The sequence below is a fragment of the Chironomus tepperi genome, unplaced genomic scaffold (genome assembly GCF_022539635.2).
Source record: "Chironomus tepperi strain 1889 unplaced genomic scaffold, CSIRO-AGI_Ctep_v1 contig_170, whole genome shotgun sequence".
Lineage (NCBI taxonomy): Eukaryota > Metazoa > Arthropoda > Insecta > Diptera > Chironomidae > Chironomus > Chironomus tepperi.
The window spans coordinates 415,035-429,759 of record NW_027226292.1 but is presented as its reverse complement, the minus strand read 5'-3'; the positions used below and the strand labels follow the sequence as shown (position 1 = coordinate 429,759).

At 25.8% G+C, this 14,725-nt stretch overlaps 1 protein-coding gene across 3 annotated transcripts in view; it reads left to right on the top strand.

The window, feature by feature from the left end:
- Window positions 1-14,089, top strand: part of LOC139088692 (protein similar-like) — a 42,118-nt gene extending 28,029 nt beyond the window's left edge. For 2 of the 3 annotated variants that reach the window (XM_070637954.1, XM_070637953.1), the window contains exons 9-12: window positions 580-860; window positions 3,474-3,987; window positions 4,127-4,593; window positions 11,670-14,089. In XM_070637954.1, coding sequence (XP_070494055.1) covers window positions 580-860; window positions 3,474-3,987; window positions 4,127-4,593; window positions 11,670-12,023 — 1,616 coding nt within the window. In that variant the 3' untranslated portion in view covers window positions 12,024-14,089. Of the gene's footprint in view, window positions 1-579; window positions 861-3,473; window positions 3,988-4,126; window positions 4,679-11,669 lie in introns of those variants that run through there. The other variant, XM_070637955.1, reaches the window with a different exon arrangement.
- Window positions 14,090-14,725: the final 636 nt, after the last annotated feature.

Here is a 14,725-nt window from a genome sequence, read left to right as displayed (position 1 = left end):
ACTTTTATGTGCATTGAACTATAAAGAAAGAATATGAATAATTGTGTAGAGAATACAAAAAACACGAATGCCAATTTTAAAGCTGAAACATGTCTACATGAATAAAAAGTTAAGCAAAGGTCTTTTTTGTTGCAAAAATTAGCGGAAATTTGTGACTTTAATAGAGACTGTAACAGTCGATTAAAATGTAATTAAATGAACACTCTTTGTCACAGTTTCCTCATTGTCACACTTTAAACGAAATTGATGGTGACGAATAATTTTTCAGGGTCAAAATATATAACTGCAATTAAGATCACTTATTTGATGATGATGATACTAATATTCATCAGGATATTTTTGGCAGACCTTCATTCGCGCCAAAACAAGACAATAAAAAATAAGAAAAAAAAAACTTGAACTTCAACTAGAGCAGCTGTTTTCTTTATTTTTGGCTATTTTATAATGTTTTTTTTTCTTCACATAATTTAGAGAATTTATTTGCAGTCGTTCCTGAACGTATGCTTGCATCGTTTTTAAAAAAATATTATTAATACAAAAAATATATGTAACCACTTAACTTTCTTACTTTCATTTCAGTGTTGAAAGATGAACCTGACGATTTAACACATTTGGCACCAACAGCTGGAGATTCTTGTATTTCTCTAGATGAATCAGCTCCATTTTTTGATATGTTTGATGATTTTATTATACCCGATAATTATAATGCATTATTGACAGATGAATTGAATTCGTTGGACAGTCAGTGCAGTAAAACGACGTCAAGTAGTAGTTGTAGCAACGATCCATTTATAAACTATCGAGATGAGTCCAATGATATGAGCAATTCACCCCACTTGCTATCGCCAGGATTGTCAAAGGTAATTATAAGTGAAGCAAAGGTAGTTATTTGTGGGAAATAAATGAGGAAACTCTGGTCATTGACCGAGAAAACATTTTCTTCATCTCGAAATGTTAATGCACTTTCATGTTATTTGTCTATTCGACATATCTAAAATGTATAGAGATGAAACAAGCTCTGTTAAAGTCGGAAAAATCTTATGAAAAACAAGATCCGTCAACAAAGTCATCAAAAAGTGAGAAAAGAATTCAGTTTTGTGGAAATTTTTTCATTTTTTTTTACATTTCTGATTACATAACGAGTACTTTTCTCACTGAAAAAATAGACGAAAAAAAATGTGTGGAAACTTCGCGACATTTTATTATTTTTCTGAAAAGAAAATTATCTCGATGAGAGTCAGAAGAAGAAAATGAATTTTGTGTATCTTATATCCTATTTTTTGTGTTGATATATTAATAAAAAGATTGATCTGTTCAAATATAAAAAAACAAATATTTAGAGGCAAAAATATAATTTAAATAGAAAAAAGAGATAATTTCATAATCGCTTCTTACAGAGCAGCTCAGAGTTGTTTTAAAATTAAAAAAAAATCGTGCGAATAATTTTTGTCATTTTCTTCTAATAAATGTCCGAAAAAGGAATGAATTCCGTTATAAAATATGGCGTTAAATTTTCAAAAACAAAAAACCATGAAAAAATAATAACATCAGATGTGTTCTGCCTAATTTTAGTGATACTAAACAGGTATTAAAAACTTTGAGAAGGAAAAGAAAGATTATCTCAGATGAAAATTTCTTTTCAACTTACTGTGACATAAAAATCGCTGTTACTTACGACAAACTAAAAATAAAATATATCACAAGAAGAAAATAATAAAAATGTTTTTGTGATGAGCACGTGCTTCAAAAATTTGATTCTGGTTCTAATTTCACCATCAACTAACTGCTATCTAATTACAGACTGCCACGTTTCAAAAACAATGCGTAAAGAACTAAATATAGTTTTATTTATTGCAAACTCGTATGATGGTTTTCGTTTAATCTTTTAAAGTATTTTGATATCCACGATAAAGAGTTGAAGCAAAATCTTTATGAGCTTGGAATGTTCCTGAAAAGTTCAGATGTTTTAATTAATATGAAACACTTTAATTCAATTCCTTAAGAAATTTGCCTAAAAAAATCATACTGTTAATTTATAAAGAAAAACAATTTAAATTTGTCGTTGAAATTAGTAGAATTAAGAGCTCGAAAGAATTAAACAACACTGAATTGTATGACTATCTTAACATTAGAGTATTCAGTGTGTCATATTATGATTGAAAAAGCGATAGTAAATGCATGAGAAATTATAATGTATCTAGATCATTAACACATACTTGTGAATTTATAAGTTCATACACTCCTTATCAACAATAAATATTCAACAAATGTGGATGTAAACACATAAAATTTATTAATAATATATCAAATGCACAATTATCCTATATTTTCTTTAAAATTATCACATAGCAAATAAATATTTACTTATTTGTTACATGCGCAGTCAACAAGATACCACGCATCGCTCAAATGTACCGGTTATTAGCACAGATAATAAAAAAATTACACTTTTATTAGCAATTTTCGATAATAAAAAGTTATCATCAGACCATGTTTTGCAATCGTGATCAATGACTCAACGTCGTGCGATTAGTTTCACATGCTCAAAACAATAAGAATAAGTGAAAAAAGATAACAACAAAATAGAAACGTGATGTGATAGTGAATTATATGGATAAAGCCAAAAAGAAGTTTAAGATTAGTTATGAATTCTTAAGTATTAAATTTGTATTTTCATATTACAAAGATTGATCAAAGTTTACGCACATGCGTTTGTGACAGGTGTAGAACGAAAGATGTTAATTGATGTTAATAAGGAAAAAAAATATTTTTATTTAACTTTTTTAAAGATTTTTTAAAATATAAATTCATCCGTCAAAAAATCTTTTACCTAAAATCACTTTATCTCTTTATCCGATTCAAAAAAATGCTGTTTTTGCAGAAAATACTATCCTATTTCTTTTAAAAATTAACTTTATGGAAAATTTTTCTCTTTTTAAAATTGGATTTAAATTTAAATTCATTTTCTATTTGTTAAAAGATAAAATCTTATAGAGATGAATAGTTACCGACTGTCAAGTCATTTGAGAGGTGATGGACATGTGGATGATTGTGCAGTAAATATTACGTAGGATGTGACAAAGTTGAAAAAAATCCGTTCAGCTCCTTTTCTTTACCAGCGAGAAGGAAAAAAAATTATATTTTCAATTCGAATTTCAAGTAGGAGCCACAAAAAGTGAAATTAAAAATGAATAGAGATATAAATACTATTGAAATAAATTAATTTCATGCTTTAAAGAATAAAATTTTTACACACACTTTGACACACAATCCACACAAAGATAATTATAAAAAATATTATTGTTTCATCACTGACACTTGAATTCAAAAAGATTTTTAATAGACTTCAACATTGTAATAAGATGAATGAGAAAGAATTTATAAAGAAAGTGCCTTAACATGTAAAAATCAAAAACATCCTACTGCTACCTTTTTAAATACTTAACTATTAAAATATTATTTTATAATTTTAGAGTCCTGACGCCAACAGTATACCGTCACTATGCAGTCCGGGTTCTCTTCCTGAAGATGAACTTGCATTTATGACATTAAATATGGATGATGATTTGGATATGTCAATGCGTGCCCCATATATTTCAATGAGTGAATCTTCTGAGCTTCCTTTACTAATAGCAGAAGATTTAATGTGGGGTGCACAACCAGACCTCAAAGAAACATTAAGTATCAAAAAAAATGAAAAAATAGAAATTCCAACTGTTTTAGAACAACAGCAGCACAATATTGAAAGTTCTAGTAAAACATCTAATTTAACGTATCAAAATGTAACTGGAAAGAATGCAATGGATTCGAGCTTAGCGTCATTGTTGTGCAGCCAGTTTTTGCAACAGCAGTTACTAAATCATCAGCAACAGCAACAACAGTCAGAAGAACAAACACAACACATTACAATTAACAAAAGTCCAGAGTTTAAAATTAAAATATTGGACACAAGCGACCATATTGAAGCAGATCGTAATTCGAAAATCGGTTAGTAGATTATTTCTGTTTAAAATGATGTAGCATTGTGTTTATGTCATTTTAAATGATAATTTTTGAATTTTTCATTTTTATTCTTATTTTTCTTAAGCGACAAAATAAATAAAATTTTGGTTTTTTATATTTTTAGCATCAAACGTTGAATGGACAATGAATGATCTTTTGCAACTTAAAAAACAACAGAACCATCATCAGTCAAGCACTAAAATTACGATTGAAAAGTATAGTATCGAAAATAATTCGTCGCATATAAATACATCTGTCAGTAACATAAATCAAATACAATCAGGATTGGAGAACAATAACTTAGTGAAATTGAAGGAGAAGACAAATCATCATAAACGTCCATCAATATCGTACGAGATCAATTCAAAACGTGTTAAAGGACAGGAAACGATAAAAACCACACCACAATTATTGCAACAATTAATGACGTCAACAGGAATTAATCAAAAAAGTAAACAGAAAGTGCAACAGAATTTAAATAATTCAGATGTAGCTTCAACGAGCTCAAGATGGACATCAAATGCACAATCAAAACCTCATCAACCGGCGTCAAATTCGGTATTAATGAATCTTCTTGTTAGCGGATGTGATGTAAGTGCCGGTTACACATGCTTACCGCGACCTAAAGTTGCGAAAGCTTAAAAAAAACTCAGAGTACTCCTTTTTAAACCCCCTCCGATGGTGATGACGATGATGTTTCCATCATTTTGTTGTTATAAAAGAATCAAGCAAAAATGTTCTGTCATTACTACTTAGTTGTTTTTATTGTAGCTATGCAACAACATATGTTATTACATCGTATAAGTTTTTTTTTAAAGAGTCTGTTTCTAGCCTCTCATTTATTCGCAATTACTAAAACAATACAAAATTTTAAAAATGGTTGAAAGTATGAATTTGAAGATGAAGTAGTCAAATAAGCTTTGAATGCTCATATTAGAGACTATTTTTAAAAATCTAGTATTATTTCAAGTGATTAATGCCATTTTGAAATGGAAACATTTCACTAATAAAAATAAGACATTAAGACGGGAAAAAAATCACAAAATGCTGTTTTTAATACACTTGCAACTAGCTTTTATGTGTACAGAATAGCAACAAGACATGGTTTATGTGGTTTCAGTATGTGAAATAATATTGTTTTTAAGGTTTTTGTGCCATTTAAATGAGATGGTTAGAATTTTAAATCGAAAAATTTTATAATTATTTTTATTGCAAGTTGAATTTAATTAAATTATTTTGTATTAATTGTATAGTTATCTAATACGTAGACGAAAAAAAAAAACATAGAAAAGTTTTAGCTTTAGATAAATAATCATGATGAAAGATGAAATAATATAAATATTAAAAAGATTGAGAGACAAAAAATTAAAAGAATAAATATTAATTATCGGATGAGACTTTAGGTTTAAAAACAAAATTATTAACATTGATTGGGTGCGACAAAAATAAACAAAAAATCGAAAAGAAAATTTTAGAGAAAAAAATGCGATTATTAATGTCATTTTTTGATTTTAACTGTGATAGCTGTTGTTTAATGATATATACATAAAACTACTGTAAAACACGAGGCAAAAAGATGTTTTAAAGAAAAAACTAAAAAAATATTGAAGTATAAAGTGAAATATTAAGTTTTTTTTTTTATTTCCAATTTCTATTTATTTCTCAATATACAAAAAAAAATATTTATGAGAAATAATGAGCCCGTTTATGGTACAAAAAGAAAAGGAAAATCAATATCGTTGGAAAATTTTGCGAGAATCTCGAACGCGCTACTTTTCTTCCAACCTCTCGTGAAATAAATTCTTAGGTTTTTGTAAATCGCAAGAAAATGAAGATAATATCAGGGTTAAACTCCTTTTTGGAGACGGTTAGCTTATATATTGACAATTTTTTTTTAAATATTAAACTTCATTTTGAAAAGCACCAAATATAGTAAAAACACCAAGGTTGTTCATGCCAATTTTCAATATCAAAATGTTAAATTTTTCTCTTGACATTTTGCTTTAATTTACTCATCTTAGGTTTGAAATTGATTCATTGAGAATATTTGTCAAAATCATCAATTATAAAAGTTAACCACTTTAATAAACTTTAACCCTATGCAGTCGTGTAGCTAAAACAAGGAGGTTGGTATCGAAACATCTACCTACCTTTTTCTAAAGAATTTCTGGCTACTGCTCTGACCCTGACTGGAAATAAAATACTATATAAATTATAAATCGGGCTTTAATTGGAAACGGAATGAGAAAATTTAAATAAAATGAAAATATTTGAGAAATTAAGATGAAACGGATATTTCATTTGGAACTGATGGTTAAATTTTAAGAAATTATAAAAATAAAAATAAAGATAATATATATAAATAACTTAAAGCACAATGAGAAATAATTATTATTTAATGTCGATGAATATAAAGAAAATTTAGATCCACTAGATATTTTTATGTTTTTTCCATCATTCTCATTAGTTAAAAAAAGCGTTCAAATGAAATTTTTCAAATGGCAAATATTAGGAAAAGTAAATTGAAATAATTCTATTCATACAAGTATTTCAAGTTAAGGAGAAATTCAATTGAATATCTTAAAAGGGAATTGGAAATATACTCGTAATCGTACATAAGTGATTTACAGACAGACAAGTAAAAATTTTCAACTTATTTAAAAATTTATAATTTGGAAGAGTTCAATAGTGATGCTTTTAAATAAAATCCCTAGATTAACATCTGTTGTCTCTATAACTATCACTGCTGTTAAATAAATCAGTTCAAAACAATAAAAGTTTACATTACTCGGAAATAATATAAAATGCAACCAATTCAAAATAAAAAAAAATATACTAGCCACTATTCGTACATTAACTAAAGCAATTCGATACTTTTTATAGAAATATAATAGGAAAAGTAATAATTACAAAAAAAAAAAAAAACATTTAAACAAATATTAAATCACCACAGAAAATTAAACACCGACAAAAACTGATAAAAAAAAAAACTAATCGAGGAATTTAATGTCTTGCCAATATTCAATTCAATCAACAGTATAAATTATCGTAATGATGATCATGATAATGATTATATATTACGTTTCATACATACATACTTATACACATGCCACAAGAAAAAAAGCTTAGAAATTTGATATTCATATTTATTTACTTGAGAATAAATAATATGTGTACAAGAAGATATACTTTCTTTTTGTGTACATTATAAAATCTCCTAAAATCTCAGGTATGCAGGAAATGTATCACATGAAACAAATACCTCTCTCAACCATATATTAAGAGACAAGAAAATAACCAGATAACAATTTTAAACTTTTGTATGGTATCTTCATTCTTAATACTTTTCGACCTTTCATTTTCATTTCTTAAGATCATAAACAACGAAAAGTTTGATGTCGAATATAAATAGAAATATATTAAAAGATCATAAAGTAAAATTTCACGAATTAATGAAAAGTAATAAAGATTTCACATAGAATTCTTACTGTGCATTACATTTTTTCCTTGACGATAAAGCATCGAAGTAAAAGAAGTCACAACAATCAAAAATGACTAAATATAAATTAATCGAAAGCAAAATCTTCATCATGAATGATAACATTAGGGCATGGATGACATCTCGAAAGTATCACTCACAAAATTTAACTAATTAATTAAATTGATAATGGTAACCTGAAAGTCTGGTATAAATACGTTTTGGAGCATAAAGGCAAAAAAAGTTATATAATTACATAAAATATATAAGAAAAATGTTAGTGAAAGTTTACATAGATTCAAACCCCCGTAAAAAAAAGTAGCAACATCCTTCAAACTGATAACACCTATTAGAAACAAAATTCATATAATACAAGGTAACAAATGACGAGAGAAAAAGGGTACATCATCATTGTTGATGTGTTTTCAAAAATTTTAAAAATTATTGAGATATTCGGAAAACTACAATAAAAAAAATAGGGACGAAAAAAAGGCATCAATTTTTCACACCGACAATCGATTCAATTTGCTTTAAAATTAACACATAGAATGGTGTAAAAAATCTTTCAAAATTTAATAAAAGAAAAGGTTTTTTAAACTTGTCAAATTATTTTCTGTAAGAGAAAATCAGAGTTAAATTTGCATATTAAATTGTTATACAAGAGCTTGAATTTCGATAAAAAAAAAGTATAATTTTTGAGATACCTAATAATTTAATTTAATCTGATTGTAGTAATAACGTAAATCTATTTTATGGCGATAAATTTGGAGAAAATAAATATGAGAAACGCAAGTTAAAATAATATGAGTAAATATGAATTGCATTTTCATTAAATTAAACTGGAAACTCTAGAACAAGATGAACTCGAAAGTTCCTTTTCAATAAAGAACTGTTGAAAATGAGGGATGAAAAAACTACAATAATTTAAAAGACTATAGGATGATAAAATATAAGGATAGAAAAAAAAAACTATTTTGATGAAAAATTATAATATAAATAATCAGGATTTAAAAAGAATATATAGCGATATAAGGAGAAAAATATTGCAAGAATGAAATGTTGCACCAAAAAAAAGTATTTTAAAAATTATACATATTCTATTAATTAGAATTGAAAAAATTAAAAATGCAAAACAAATCCCAACACTCCCTCCTTTTAAATTGAGTGGTGGGTCCACTCTATGTAAACTCTCTGAAGTTTTCTAAATGTAAACGTTACCAACGCTTTAAAATATTATTGAAAACTAAATTCTGAAAACATATGAGAATGGATAAGTGAATTTAATCGATTAAAACTAAATTAAATCAATGCTGATGATAAATATTAAAAACGCGGAAATTTAATCTATTGATGTTGTTGTGAAGTAAAATATTATTAAATTTTTAGGTGAACTTAGAGATGAAAAAAGAATATTTTTAAAAAATTATTTCACAAAATGATGGAAAAATCTTCTCTTTCAGAACTTTTGATGATGAAATCAATGGTGAATGATAACTATTATGACGCAATAATTACAAATTAGATTGTAAAAATAATTTAAAATGAGAAACAAAAAAGTCTAAAGCAAAATTCGAAAAAGAAATAAAATTTGATGAAAAATTTTAAACCCTGTGTTTTTATGGAGCTTTAAAATGATATTTAAACTTATATTAATAATATTTTGCAATTTTCTTCAAAACTTTACATATTTTATATTTTAGGAATTTTTAGATTTGCATCAGATTAAAGTTTCATGTTGATTGTTCTATTAATTTTTCTAATGAGTAGTCAATTATATAATATGAACATGCATCATATGAAAGAAATCATCGTCTGTGAAAAGTGAATGAAAGTAAAGAAAAGAGAAAAAAATGTTAATCAGATGTTTCATGTCTCCTCGTCGTCTATGAATGTGACTGTGTGTAACATAAACTGAATTGTTTTTAAAACGCATGCTTCTCACCCTCGCAAAATGTTCATTTTATTCGATTGTATTTGAGAAAGAAAATGAAAATGAAATTTCTCTCTAAATCTCTTTCTCTCTCATTTTCATCAAGAGAGAGAACTCTTTTAAAATAAAGAAATACCTACAAGAATCTGATGGGAAAACTATTTCCTTTCCCTTTCTTCAATCTTACATTTCTTTTTTAAGTGAGAGTAAAAATTCTTAGGAAAACTCTTCATTTCTACGCCCTTGGATCTCAGCAAATGTGAATGTACCCTGTGTATTTTGCTTGCTACTTTTTCACGATGAAAATTTTTCTTCCGTAAAAAAAGCAATGAAAACAACCACCTTTTAGATGTTAATATGTATGACTACATCGATTTGAACTTCAGAATTAAAAGAGAAAAAAATCTTCTTCTGAAATTCTGCTTCAGTAATAGGATAGATCTAAATGTAGGTCATATAAGCTTAAATTTATTTCCCTTTGGAATTCTCATTCTCAGTTTTTATAAAATGCGTGTATGTGGAATATCCTTTTACATGCTTCAAATTCCTATAATAAATTGTAATCTATCTAGATATTAATTTCAACGTATACATGTATTTTAAGTAAAAAAAATATCCAATATCGATTCATGTTGTTTTTGCCATTAAAGGCCTTATATTTGTCACAAACAGTTAAGATTTATCTGTCTCTTGCTTTCAAATACATCCTACTGATATTGCCTATCAAATCTTTCTCTTAAAGTGTTGTCAACAATTCGACTTGATTATTTGATATAGGATTTAATCGCTGTTGACGTCTATCCTGATGGTTAAATTGACCTTACAAGCTTGAACGATTTTCAATACTTTTTTGGGTGCTTTTTATATTGACAAAGTTTAAAAGTTTAATGTTTAAAACTGAATTGAGTTTTAAAAATTCCCCATATTATTTTCAAAATGATACAATTTTTATCTACTTCCTGTTATGTGCAAGAAATGATAATCAGTAATTGAAATAAAAAATAAGTTATATGATCTTATCAGATCAAAAAAAATTCAACCATAATTCCATACAAGATCGCATTAATTTTAATAAGTATTTCTCGTTTTAGACTTTTTTACCATAAATTTTGGAATAAAATTTCTATATATGAAAAGAGAGCAGTAGTGATAAACGAACTGCAATTTTATAAAGTTATTACTACTCTTCGATCGCTCGAATATTCTTCTTTTCTTCAATCAAGTCCTCTATATTTTCAATAGTTACAAATGTTTTTTATTACTTTCATGAATGACTTTATTATATTCAGGAACAAGGACATCTATGAAAACAAAATATTAATTTGTTTGCACAATTCCTTAAACAATAAGAATAAGCTTCAAAATTTTGTATAAACAATTTTGTATTTCTTAATTTCTCTACGTCACAAATCTGCAACATGTATCTCTTATATAATCAAGATCCATTTCATTTTACTCTTTATATTTTTTTTTGTAACGTAACAAGAAGATAGAAAACTGTGATATGTGAAATACATGTTGACAAATTTTGTTTTCGGTCTTAACTTGTGTGTGTCTGCAGTTCAATTCAACTTAAAACATGCTTGACAGACAAAAAAACTGAAAAGAAAAATTGAAAATAGGAGGAAAAAGAGACATGAATAAATGAAGGAATGAAAATTCATAAATACACAAAGGAATTAACTTCTCCTTCATTCATATAATTTGCCCTTATTCCATCTATTTAGATTCTCGTCATATAACCATTTTTCTTCATTTCTTATCTTAATAAAAAAAATCTTTTGGCTTATCCTCTTCAGAATAGCATTACATTGTCCTCACTTTCTGTTTGCCGCTCAGGTCGTGTTTATATAATTACTTGTAATTTAATATTTCATGAGTTACATCTGTTTACACTTCAGTTAAGGATGAATTAAACGTTATTTATTTGTGTGTTCTTTTTATGAATGTTCTTTTATGCATCATAATGCTAATTATTTTTGAATCCTTAAAATACTTGTTCTTCCTTTTTACATTCAATAATACAATCTAATAAAAAAGTAAACAATAATATCTACATACAATTCCTTGTTTATAAGTTTATAAGTTGATACTTTGAAGAAAATTGCAAAAAGTTCCATAAAAACTAAAGCTCCATAAAATGCATTGCATAATAGTTACATCAAATTACACATTTTTTTCATCATTAAAATGAAAATGAAAATTTTCATTGAATTTCATGAATTGGAATAATTTTTCTTTTTATTTTATCACAATAAGATTCCGTTGTCAATTGATCCACCAGAAGATTTATTAGAGGAAAATCAAGAAAGTATGTCATCGCCTATTGTCATAAATGATAAAATGCTGAGTCATTCGGCAGCTGTTACTCTTGCACCGAGTACCAATCAAAATTCTCTACATTTGACGTCACCAGGTGAAATGGAAATTTATCGAACATCCTCAAGCAACAATAACATATGTCGAGATCTTAGAAATGGTAATAATCATAACAATCATGCTGCTTATAACAACTTCATGGATTCTGATGCAATCAATTTCTTAATGGAATTAAATGAACAGGATTATGAGTGTAACATACCAGTTAATGATATTTTGAAGTTAATGCCGTAAAGCTTTATTCAATCTGAAGAAAAGCTCGAATTAAGCTTAATTTTTAAGACAGAGGAATGAAAAGAGTTAAAATAGTATATAATTTACAATTTTTGCATACATGTTTTGTGCATCATAAATAAATAATTTTTCAATCAGAATATCGAAAGATATTCACTTTCCCTTAAAATTGTCCTATTTTTAAATAATTTTTTTATGTGGTGCAATCATTACTCTAAATTTTTTAATGTTATTTTTTTTAAGTAATACTTTCAATTACCTTTTTTAAATTTAAAGGTACAACAGTTACGAATTAATTTTTACCATTTTATGAATCTTTTCGTTCAATATATTTTTATAATTGACATAATTAAATATTTTTTTTTTCATTAGATTTCTTTTCAAATAAACATGAACTGCATCAATTGTAATTATACAAAAAGGAAAAGAAGAGCTTTATCTTCCTAATCTATTTTTGAATGATTATAAATAATAAAAGGAGAATATGGTACAAAATGGAAAAAAAAATCATATAAAAAAATGTTAAAGTAAACTAAAATGATGATAAATCCTGTTATCTGTTTGAATTTCAAGAAGATAAAAATTGTAACGAAATTTAATTATAAATCTTTATTTTGATACACTAATGAATAAAATTCTGTATGAATTTAGAGGTAATTTGAATAAATGTGAAAAAATATTCTTCTTTTTTATAGTAAAAAAAAGATGATAAAAATCAAAATTAACTGCCGAAAATATAAAATAATAGAAAATGAGAACAATATTTAATTTTTCCTAAATTGCACATATGTACGACAACTATTGCATCAGAATTCCATGAAAGAAAATAAGAGAAAAGAAATTGTACTGCAGGATATTTCACAATTCTTACTCAAAGTTTTATCAATCTTTTTACACAATAATTTTGTATACCTACAAGAAATAATAATTACGTTCGTTCAAAAAAATTCTTTTTACATACACAAGCATATGTTAAAGCAAAAGTTAGAATCAATGAAATTATTAAATATACATTTAATTAATGAAATTGAATTATCTAGAAAAAGGGTGTTGGTTTTATTAGTTTTTTTTTTTGTTTCTTTAAAAAATAAATTTTATGTTTTGATTTGTACTTGTTTTATACCTATTAAGGATATGAATTTATCTTTCGTTTGAGAATAAACTAATTTTAAATAAAATTGCACATTTATTACTGTAATTTAATAAAAATGGAGTAAGTAAATAGATTTTCACAGGGAGACGAATCTTTGATCAATTTCAAAATTACAATAAATAGTTTCAGATAGTATATTGCCAAAATTTTCTTAGCTATACACAAGTATGTAACCATAAGAATAATTGGGAATACAAGACATTTAATGACCCAAGCATCCCAAAGAAGAAACCTTATATGTACAAAGAGATCTAGCAACTAAATTACAAGAACTCTGATCTCAGATCTACTTTAAAAAAATTTTTGGCACGTAATGATTTAATATTTTGATTAAGAGATCGTCACCCTTAAGAAAACTTACATACATGCAAAAAAAAAATCTTTTAATTATAGATTAAGATAAAAAATCATCGCAGTTGAAAAGTGTTTTTAACTTTTAAAATAACAATAATTAGAATATTAAATACAAAAAGGAAAAGAGAAAATTAAGTGTTCGGATATGTTAACATGCAATTTGATTATAAAATATTAAATTTTTACAATTTTTCATTTTCAAATAACATTCAAGTTTAGGAGAAAAAAATTAATTAATTATTTGAATATAAAGTAGTAAATAGGATTCATTGCATTCTTTATGGTAACATTTTAATCGCATCTTTCATTGCACAAAATAGATTAAAATCTCCTAAAAAACTTAGAGTGATTAACAAAAAGCAATGAAAAACTTTTGACAACAGTTTTTCTTTTAAAATCTAAAAGTAAATAAAACCAATAGTGTATGATTTTTGAAAAAAAAATTCTCTTATTTGAAATGATAAATTCATGTCCTTCATTATTTTTTAAATTATCTTACTTTCCCAATATATAAAAAATTAAAAAATTAGAAAATCACTAATCTCACTTCATTACTATAGATGCGAAATTTACAAAATTTTTAAAAAAAGCGAAAATCCGAATTAAAAAAATTAATGTTGAATAAGTTTAATTGAAAAATGCATCTAGAATTTAGAACTTACTCTTGAAAAATGATGAAGAAGGAAATAATTTATTCATGGAATTAAAGAATAGAGCCTCATGAATATTTTAGGAGAAAACAGTTTAGCATCAAAGAAAAGCTGAAAATTTTTTTAAATGATGGGAGAAATGAATATTTTTTGTTAAATATATTGGATGAAATATACATGAAAAAATGGAAATTATATACATATATACATAGCAGCTATATCTTTTGTAATGATAGAAATGATAACTGTAATATACATGATGATTATCTAGATTAGAAAAATTTCAAACTCAAATCGATTGGATTTTTTATTAGTTCAGTTTATTTTATTTTATTTGAGATAATATAATTAATAATCTTATATTGTTTTTGATTTCTTTTAATTAATTATGTTTATTACTTTTTTGTTTCTTTTAAATTGATGATTTAACGATTCATTCAATAATATAAGAAGTTTATGATATAAATAAATGTACATGTATGTAAGTTTTCATTAATTTGGTTAGAGTTTAATAAAAATTTGTTTCAAAAAAATCCTAGCTTTTG